General features: G+C 35.5%; 1 protein-coding gene across 1 annotated transcript in view; it reads left to right on the top strand.

Moving 5' to 3' along the window:
• Positions 1 to 10000, top strand: part of LOC137993217 (zinc finger MYND domain-containing protein 19-like) — a 13045-nt gene that overhangs the window by 2513 nt on the left and 532 nt on the right. Inside the window, exons 2-10 of the mRNA XM_068838922.1 lie at positions 1794 to 1853; positions 3135 to 3241; positions 4477 to 4541; positions 5456 to 5531; positions 6436 to 6541; positions 7732 to 7792; positions 9281 to 9339; positions 9651 to 9716; positions 9913 to 10000. The exon at positions 9913 to 10000 is cut by the window's right edge and continues 532 nt beyond it. Of these exons, the coding sequence (XP_068695023.1) occupies positions 1794 to 1853; positions 3135 to 3241; positions 4477 to 4541; positions 5456 to 5531; positions 6436 to 6541; positions 7732 to 7792; positions 9281 to 9339; positions 9651 to 9716; positions 9913 to 9993 (681 nt within the window). The 3' untranslated portion in view covers positions 9994 to 10000. The remainder of the gene's footprint in view (positions 1 to 1793; positions 1854 to 3134; positions 3242 to 4476; positions 4542 to 5455; positions 5532 to 6435; positions 6542 to 7731; positions 7793 to 9280; positions 9340 to 9650; positions 9717 to 9912) is intronic.

Below are 10000 nucleotides of genomic sequence, written 5' to 3'. Positions count from 1 at the left end.
TATTCATCTTATCTTAATAAGAGTCTGGGGTGTGTATCAAGTCTATTGACAGCTCCAATGAGCTCGTGTGGCCTCTGATACCTCTGGCAAGAAGGAAAAACAGCTGTTGTTTAAATTAGCAAATATTAATCAAATCAATCTGTTAACAGCTTGGTGTAGGTAATTTTTCTCACTTACAAAAATGTTAATTTTAAGTACAATGTAGGTGAAGGAAAATTTACAGTTAACCCATTCACCCCTAATGCAGTCCCGATCGATGAGTAAAATCGTCTGGCGGTAGGCAGGATAAAATCTGTAAGTCTCACTCTAGGGCAGGAAAGGGTTAAGTAATTAAGAAGATGTTCTGCAGAGTAAACCTCATCCTTACAGGAATGCAAAGGTGCAAGCAGTGCACTAGGAAGACGGTCAAAAATGTAATAACACAAGATGTACTGTCACACATTAATGGAGACATTGTTTTTCAGTTAGTGATTAACCCATTGACTCCCGGGGGTTCCCCCTTGACCAGTAAAATCGTCTGGCGTTAGACAGAGTAAAATACTAAGTCTGGCCGGTTTGGGCCGGTTTGGGCATCAAAGGGTTAAAGCAATCAGAACTCAATGATGTGTGCATTACATTATAACAAAAGTTATCTGTTGCAGTCTGATGTTGGAGGGGTGTTCATATTGTAGCCAAGGGTTTGAAATTTTGGTGTTATGAACTGAGGCAATAAAAATAAACTGATTGCTATATGGAGATAAAAAACAGACATCAGATCAAATTTTTAGTTCTTGTATCTTAATGTCCCGAAACAAAGCTCTACAAATTATACCAGATGGATGATGTGCATCTTGACGGTCTTGACGTTATAGTTTAGGACCCACATCAAAGGTCTGATCATTGGTACTTGATGTTGTAGGTCAAGGCTTCTTAGGTAGGGGCTTCATAACTAGTAGATATAATTGTACATTGTAGGGAGTGTGATGAGGGGGTAAAGTAAAGTAAAGTAAAGTAAAGTAACCATATTTAACGTCAATAACTCGTAACAGTAATTCAACTGACAAACCTGAGGTCGACGGTGCGCCCCTCTCCATCAGTGCTCCGTTTTACGGGTATTTAAAGCTACTTAGCTACACGGAAAGGAAAGAAGTCGAAACAAGGATGCGAGATCCGGGAATCGAACTCAGGACCTCTTGCACCAAGGCCACACACTAACCGACAGTGCCATCCTTGCATTTCACATGATATTGCCATCTTGGAGGTTCCAAACCCTTCTTATGTATTCTGCAGTGACTTTAAACGCAGGGCGACAGATTTCCAAAAGGGGGAATAAACCTCATTCTTGAAAAGATAAATTCAACAATTTTTTTTTTGCCTTTGCCTTTTCACTTGATTAATTTGCCTGTGGCATCAAGATTTGGTCCAGAATTCTGCAGATGCTTCAAGAACATTATTCTGACTCCTTAAAACAATGTGTTAAAATAATCTATCAAGCATGTAAATTTCCCCTCCCCACACCTCCAACCCCCAAACTCCTACATGAGTCTCCACAAGAAAAACCAGTGATTACTTTGTCCCTACATACCCAACCACTGCAGGGGAAAATCCTTCATATTCATCATGTTTAAAGGTTATTCCCAGTAAACATTCCCAAACTTGGTTAATTAATTGTTTTTGTTTAGTTTTTCGAAATAAAGAAAATAATGTTTACTTATTACTGTAGTTCTTTAGAGCCCGTTTTTTTCTGGATCAGTCTGGGAATATTGCACTCAAATGTTTTGCTTTTTTTTCAAAAATCCCTTGTACTGTTGCAGCACAAGTATTCGTTGCTTGATGAAAAGGACATTCATCTTGTGAAGAAATTTCGATTTGAGGTAAAATGGAAAGTGTATTTGCTTCACTGTATATCATACTGGTCTTTGTTAAGGGAAGGATTATGTTTTTGCAAACGTTGGCCGTGTATCAGTAGGGCTAACGCTCACATGGTTCATATTGGGTGGAAACTTAGCACTTCACATTTAATTACACTCTAATCAGTTAAGTCTGGTCTTTGTTAAAATTGACCATTTGGTATCTGTGTTAAGTTGTGAGTGTGTTACCTAGCCTACACAATCCCGCTTACTGAATATAAACCTTAGCTTATACATGTAACAGCATGGTTTACACAAGGAAAGCAGTGGTGGTATGAATCAATAAAGGTCACCGGCAACCCCACTAGGTGGTACTTTAAGAAAAGTGTTTTTGTCAGAGGTAACATCACTGACCGTGAATTAAACAACTTACAGTTTATGTAATTGCGATGGAAGCCTGAAAAGAAAAATCCAGTATTGAATGGGATTTCAACCTAAGACCATGCAGTGATTGTGCAGATGGTAATCTACTGTGACAGTCATAATGCAATTTATTATTGGATAATAGTATGTTACCATCTCAGAGCTGTCATTGAAGCTGCACGTGAAAACTGGTCAGACAAGTGCTGTTCATTTTATGACCTATATGAAGTGAATTCAAGAGAATACATATGAAATATCATACATTTGGACTGCAGAGTTGAGATGGTAATAATATTCAAGCGGGGAGGGAAGGGGAGTGAGACGGGGATCCTTTTTTTTGTCAACCAATGTTATAAAAAAAGTGCATGGATAAAAAAAAAATATAGTATAGTTCTGTTCTGATTCACGTTGTTTCTATATTTGTTCTTTTTAAATATTGACATTATTCTCTAAAACTATACATTACGTAAAGTAGTCTCTGCACCCAAAAAAGTCCATTGTTCATTTTAAAGTTCAAAAGTTTGAGGTAATATCCACGTTTTTAAGTTTGCTTTTGGCTGCCTGTTTTCATGTCATACTGCCTTCAAAATGTACGAAATTCAGTCTCTGGCAACCCTATTTTCAAAATTTCGGCGCTCATTTGGTCCATCTCCTCCTTGGATTGCACCCTTCCGCAAAAAACCTGTCTACGAGCCTGACATTATGATCAATAATGGGCCATGATTCAACCACTTATGTATTAAATATATTAATACTATGACAATGATTATTTCCAAGATCTTAACCACTAAATTTTGGTTTTACATGTAGGTGTAGAGTAACCTTTGTTGTTAATCATATTTACCATCTTGTGATTGCTACTTTTTTTGTTTTTATTTCAAGGCAAAAGTTGATGTCAATAAAGATGGAAATGGGGCTAACATTTTTGCATATGCATTTGATCTAGCACGCGAAGAAACTAGTGGATGTTACTTTCATGAATATATTTGGTGAGTCTCTTTTGGCACTTTTTAAATTTCTTTAAATTTTGCTTTTCTTTTCATATGGACAAAATTTCTGAAATCCAAAATTACTGCCATGGTGTTGTTGGTAACTTTTACCTGTTACAATGTAGTTATGTAGCCAATCAAATAGTAGATTTAGGGGCTGTGAAAAGTGGGAGTAAATTTATGAAAATTAATATTCTCATAAAGGGAATTTTTGTGTCAACCCCAACATCAAAAGGTTGTGTTTCGACTCAAGAGGAAATTAATTATAAAAGAACCCGCAAAAAATGTGGTCAAATAAAAAGAAACAAAAGTGCAGTCGTAACCTACATGTATGTGCAGTAATGTTAATTAACAGGGAAAGTAATAATTTATTGTGGACATTTGTGCACCTTCTCATTCTAACCACAAAAATGAGAGTAATTAACCCTTCCCCATGTGAGAGTGAGTTATAGATTTTATTCTGGCTAACACCAGATGATTTTACTCGCTGAATGGAAGCGCTTTAGGTGTTTTAGGTGTGAATGGGTTAACCCATTGACACCTCAAACGCCAGGTAGGAAACCCACTGTTAACAAGTAAAATCATCTGGCGTTAGAAAGTTAGAGTATAATATGGTAGGTCTAACTCCCAGGTGTCAATGGGTTAAGGTTAGAGAGAGAACATCACTGTCTCAACGGTGTTACATGATGCTATGATGTTCAGATTTGAAATAATAATGATGATGATAATAATAATAATAATAGTAATAATGATGATGATGATGATGATGATGATATTTAAAGAAAACAACAAAACTTTTGAAACTATAAGACATGTTTCGACAGAGACTTCTGTCATCTTCAGTTGATTAATGTACATAGCGTTAAGTTGAATTTACATGTACATGTATAAGTACGGAAAAAGTGCTAATTATGCCAGTAACAACGAAATGTACATAAAACGTGACAATGTGAGAATTAAATCGCATTAATTCTCACATTGTCACGTTTTATGTACATTCCGTTGTTACTGACATAATTAGCACTTTTTCCATAGTATAAATTCAACTTAATGCTTTGTACATTAATCAACTGAAGATGACAGAAGTCTCTGTCGAAACATGTCTTATAATTTCAAAAGTTTGGTCGTTTTCTTTAAATTTCTGACTTGCCTGCTGATATCAAGAATAGCGATGATGATAATAATAATAATAATCATTATTACTTTTATGAACATTACTTTGCTTTTCTTATCAGGGAAAAGCATTGTGGTGGAGTTGCACCGGGTTTTAAAGTTTGTCACAAAAATGGGGTCACTGTAGGTACGTTTATGAAGAACTTGGATATGTTGAGTATTAACTAATATTATTATTGAAAGGAATTGCCAATGTACCTTCGTGAAGATACGTAAAGGGTAAAAGGTGACATGACTTTAATTTGCAGAATGGCATGTCTTGTGCATAATTGCACAATTTTGCAGAATACATGTATGATATATGCTGAATGAATTAGCGATAACAAATCAGCTATAAATCACACATTTTTCAGGTTTAGGAACTCAAGTGTCACCGCTGTAAATATTACACTGTAGCTGTAGTAAACCTATAATTATTTATTATGACATTGGATTGGAAAGTTATAATGGTATTGTGCAGAAAAGTTAATTTCTCTCAGGCATTCAGCATATAATAAAATTGCACATAATTATGCCATTCTGCAAGTCATGCTATGCACTATTTTGCAAATTCATGCTGTCTTTTATGCTACATGTGTGTATGAATACTCATAGTGGCCCAGATGCAAGGTTACTACTATCATGTTATAGTATTAAATATTGTAAGTTTTGATGATGAAAAAATGATATGTGAATACTAAGGAGGCAGTTTGATGCTACATTAATATTACATGTATTTTTAAGATCTAAAACCTTTTTTGCAATGGAGTCCCAGAATAACTCTGTAATACATTTGCTGCCAACAACCATCTGTGCATACAAGGTATTCTTATATTGTTGTTTAACTTAGGATAGGATATCTGGAAATCAATCAAAATTAAAAAAATAAAAAGACCAGTTTAACATAAATTTTGACATGATTTTCTAATAAAATAATAAGACTTGCAGGGCAGAGCACACCTTGTCAACATGTAGCTTGTCTTATTTTTAAAAGAATGTGTTACTAGCTGAGTTTCTGTAGCTATTTATTTGGGTGTTAAAATTAATTTTCTTATTACATAGATAACAGGTTAAACAACTTGTGTGTACTGCCTTCACCAAGTGAGAATTCAAATGTACAATCAACCCCTGTAAAAAGGTAAGGGAGAAAATTCAGTCCACATTCTGGTACTGACATAAAATTTTGATGAATACTTAGATAAGATATCGTAAGTTAAAATACAAGTAATAGTAAACGCCCACATATAAGAACCTAGAATTTAAGAACCTGGAAGAAGCATGCAGGGAGTGCTCTTTCAGCTTACGTGGACAGTGTACATCTAGCCATTAAAAACTCTTTGTTTCAAACATAACCAATTATTGTTCTGCAAATTTGACAAAACTACCAGATAGCAGAAGCAGCTTTTGAAAATGAATGCCAAGTGGACGTGTGCCCACACATAAGAAAGTTTTTGACCATGTTTGTAACTTTTTCTTGCCAAAAGGATATGATAGCGATACACCTGTAGACGCTTTCAGTCGTCAGGAAAACTGTGCTACATCTAAGAGTTTGCTGAAATATGATAATTTAATTATTAATGGGCAGGTATTATAAGTGATCATCTATAGACTATTTTTCCAATCCAATAATGCAATATGTTTTGGGGGTTTCTTTACCTTAAAAAACATACTAGTCATTTTCTCTTGGGACTGTATCAAAAATGAACTATATTGTGGGATTTGTGAAAATAGCGAATTGGAATGTTTTTTATGAGCATGAGATACATAATTTTTTGCAACAGGCACGCCATACATTATGTATTTTCACTTTGAACATGAACTTTACAGGGCTGACAATAAATTTATTAGTTTTTTTGATAAGCTTGATGGTGAGAATGAAAACAAACAATAGCAGCAGCAAAAAGGAGGAGATGCAACATTAATTTAAGGAAAAGGGCACCAACAAAATAATAATGTATTTTTATTTTAACATCTTATGTACCTGATAGCTACTCATAATGAAATAATTATTTGTAATAATGATTTTTATGTTTCAATTCCAGTGTGAATGCTAATGATAGTAATAATTGTGGAAGTGAACCAACAGAAGATCAAAGACTTTACTGGATGGCAGTTTCAAGATTACCACCATTTGAAGCAGAGCATGAGGTACAAATCAACCAAAATAATTCCACCTACTAGTAGAGTAAGGTAGTGTTACCAAAAGTGTTGCCATCAATATTTAATTATTAATATAATAGTATTAATATAAATATTAGAGCCATCAGTATTCTAGAACAAATTGACTATGCTTTTTTGTCATGATTCTGCAAACCCCCAAATTGTAGTTTGGATTGGACCCTCACTCAAATCTCCAAAGCCAAGCCAAAAAGAAAGTTAAACAAACAAAACCATACTTAACTTTGTCTAGTGGTTCACATGGTGAGAAGGTCTAACTTTACTCTACTTTTTAAATTGACTGACGGTAGCCAAAAGGCCATTAATAGCTCGTGTTGAAGGTAAAATCCCACAGAAATAACAAAAGCACAATACAAAAATGAAGTTAGTAAAAATGTTTCTCATTTTTCATTGGAAATTTGGAAGCAGATGGACGAAGCACCCCATGAAGTCAAGTGGGACTCGTTATTTGAAATATGTGTTAACTAAGTTGTTTGCTGATGTCATTTTATTTTCAGGATTTCTCTGACTTTGTAATTATTATAATAATAATTTTTATAAATATAATGTAGCGTTAAATCTGGTCATTTGTGCCAGTCATTGGTTGCATTTTTCCCTCTAGCTGGTGTACTTAACAATTAGACCTGTAGCCTGCAAGGGCCCAGGAGGTGAAGCCGAATGGGCTATTGACCCGTGGCCCTTGAGGGCGAAGGGTCTAATATTGTTTTAGTATCACCCAACTAGTCAGACAGAAAAGGCAATAACAAAGTTAGCAAATACAAGTTGAAGAAAATTAATATTTATTTGGGAATAAAACGAAAGAAAGCGTCACGCTTTTCGCTACTCAAGGCTTATTACTAATAGTCATCTAGTAGCGTAGCCAATCAAAATGCAGGATTTGCATTAGTCCACCAGTTGGGTGATTCTAATCCCTCTTTTAACAGAAGTCGATAATAGCGAGAAAATCGTATCATTGACAATTTAAAATGTGGCATATTAAAAACGTCTGCATGGCATTATTGCAAAGATTATCCTTCATTTAATAATCCATTTGTGGCAAGAAACTTGCATGGCAAATAAAGCTTCCTCCTTTCAATTAGTACATGGAATCTTTAGCAATCTTCAACTTTCTTTCCTAATGTCCATTGATCTTTTTATGTTTTTCAAATGTTTCATACCAGCATTTTATGAATTTAAACTACAAGTGTTTTAATGCCAATGGAGAACAAGTTACTGAGGAAGGTAGGATGTAAAGTAATGTTATGTTACTTTCTCTTGTACTGGAGTAACTCAGTTGGTTATATTCCAGCTAATAATAATTATTGTGCTCAGGTAGGTTGGTAGGTAGGTAGGTAAAGTCTGCTACAAGCCTAGAACGACCATCAGGCTGGCGCTTATCTCCGGTTTCTGTAGTATGAAGCAACTAGGAGTATTTCTACTCCCTCCTGGATGGGATGCCAGTCCATGAAAGGAGGTTCCAGGAGGGACGGAAATTAGCCCTGTGTTACCCCCAGCATTAAATTTGCTGGTACCCATTTACACAACACAATGAAAAATAATTTGCTGTGTTTGGTGATTTCAGTTTACCGTGTCCCCAATTAGTGCTCCAGTGCTAGAAGACTAGACGCTAAAATAGAATTCCTTTCCTTTTCCTTCCCTTTCATCTAAAAGCAACCCACTGTGTACTGTAATATCCTTTCATTGCTGCAATTTTCTTAAGTCAGCCATGAACTTCAATGAAGGCAAAAAAAGTTATTGTTATTATTGTACACTTGATGCAACATTCTCCTGATTTATATAATTTTTATATAAAGACTAATAGACATAACTAACAACTTGTAGCATAAAAGGAATGCTGAGAACCTTTCATCCAAAGTACCGGAATAGTAGAAACAACAGAACTAAAACTACTAGCATCGAATGTATCTTGATCAAGACAACAATAATTTGGTAAAGATCAGACAATTGGTTTCATAGCGTGACAACGTAATTACATATGTAACACTTGAACATTGACAATTATAATAACAATGAAAGTAAAAGATAAGGAACTTACAGACGATAGCAGAGAGTATAACTCAATGATAGTCAAATGGTAGCCTATAGCTGATTGATCCTCCGATCGTAGTGGTTGCGGAATAACTAATGATTACGGTTGTTACAAGTCGCCTTTTATACGCGCTCATACGTGATTACGCCTCTAGGGCGTTACTTGAAACGTGTAAACTACATCTTAGAAGAGCTGTTTTGTTTCTACACAAATTCCTAACCGATGCGTAATACATTTGAGCACGTTCTACTGAAACCAAAGCTATTGATTGTTACTAGAAGATGTCTTAAAACCAGGGAGCGTTTCAAAACTAAAAACCTCATGCTACAAATAGAACTCTTGTTGTAGCATGGAGACCTCCAGTTATCTGGACTAACCCCAGAGGACCCAAACAACTACGTTTTATGGAGAAGGGAAACGGCCATGCAACGTCAGACCCACGGTTCAGTGGATAGCTGACGTCATAAAGGATAGTGAGTGAGTGAGTGAGTGAGTGGGCATCTAAATGATTCAAGAAAATTGTACACAACATTTCAATCAGCAAATCTCAGTCAAGGGTCTTAGGTTGATTATTTCTCTCAGTGTAGTGTAGTTACATTCAGGAATAACAGTAATATTTTGCCCTGCCAAGGAAATTTAATCTAACACTCTCTCTGTCTCTCTCCTTTTTTGACTTTCAGATGACACATTATCTTTTTATGAGTGTCATTACCCACCTTGCTGCAAAATCGAAACAGAGGCAAGTTTTAAAATGTCTTAAGATACAGTTAACACCTGCATATAAGAACCCAGAATTTAAGAACCTGTTATAAAGCTAAAAATCTCATGTAGAGCCCCCCCACCTCCTTACATACGAATCAGGTTGACCTTTTTTCTTCCTATCCCTCAAACACCTCAACCAGCCTTTGGTTCTATTAAATTATTACAAAAATTCACCCCCCCCCCCCCCCCATTTCAAAATCCTGGATCCGCGCTTGGGGATGCTATCATTGCCATAGCCGTTATCACTGCCTTTGCATTGTTAAGCTGTGTTGCTTATTAATTTTACAGCTAAGAGAATTTAGTATTTGTGGACAGTGTCAGCATGTGCGATACTGTGGACCCTTGTGTCAAGAGGTAAGCATTAAAAAGGTCAAGTACCATTGATTGTTATTTGTTATAATTTTAAAATTACCTAAGTTTTGGGATTAGCCTCAAACTGCCATCATAGGCATACTAATCAGAAGAATTAAAATGTTTGTCAGTACTGGTCTTATTCTCTATGTACATTAAATGATTAGTGTCTTGTCTTTTTATTGTTTTGCTTTCACAGAGAGACTGGCCATCTCATAAGAAATATTGCAAAGAAAAGGCAAAGCAGAGAGTGAATTATGAAGTGTTTCCAGAGCGTTAATCAGTCA

This window comes from Montipora foliosa, chromosome 2 (assembly GCF_036669935.1).
Source record: "Montipora foliosa isolate CH-2021 chromosome 2, ASM3666993v2, whole genome shotgun sequence".
NCBI classification, from domain to species: Eukaryota; Metazoa; Cnidaria; class Anthozoa; order Scleractinia; family Acroporidae; genus Montipora; species Montipora foliosa.
This window is presented reverse-complemented; position numbering and strand designations above follow the sequence as displayed.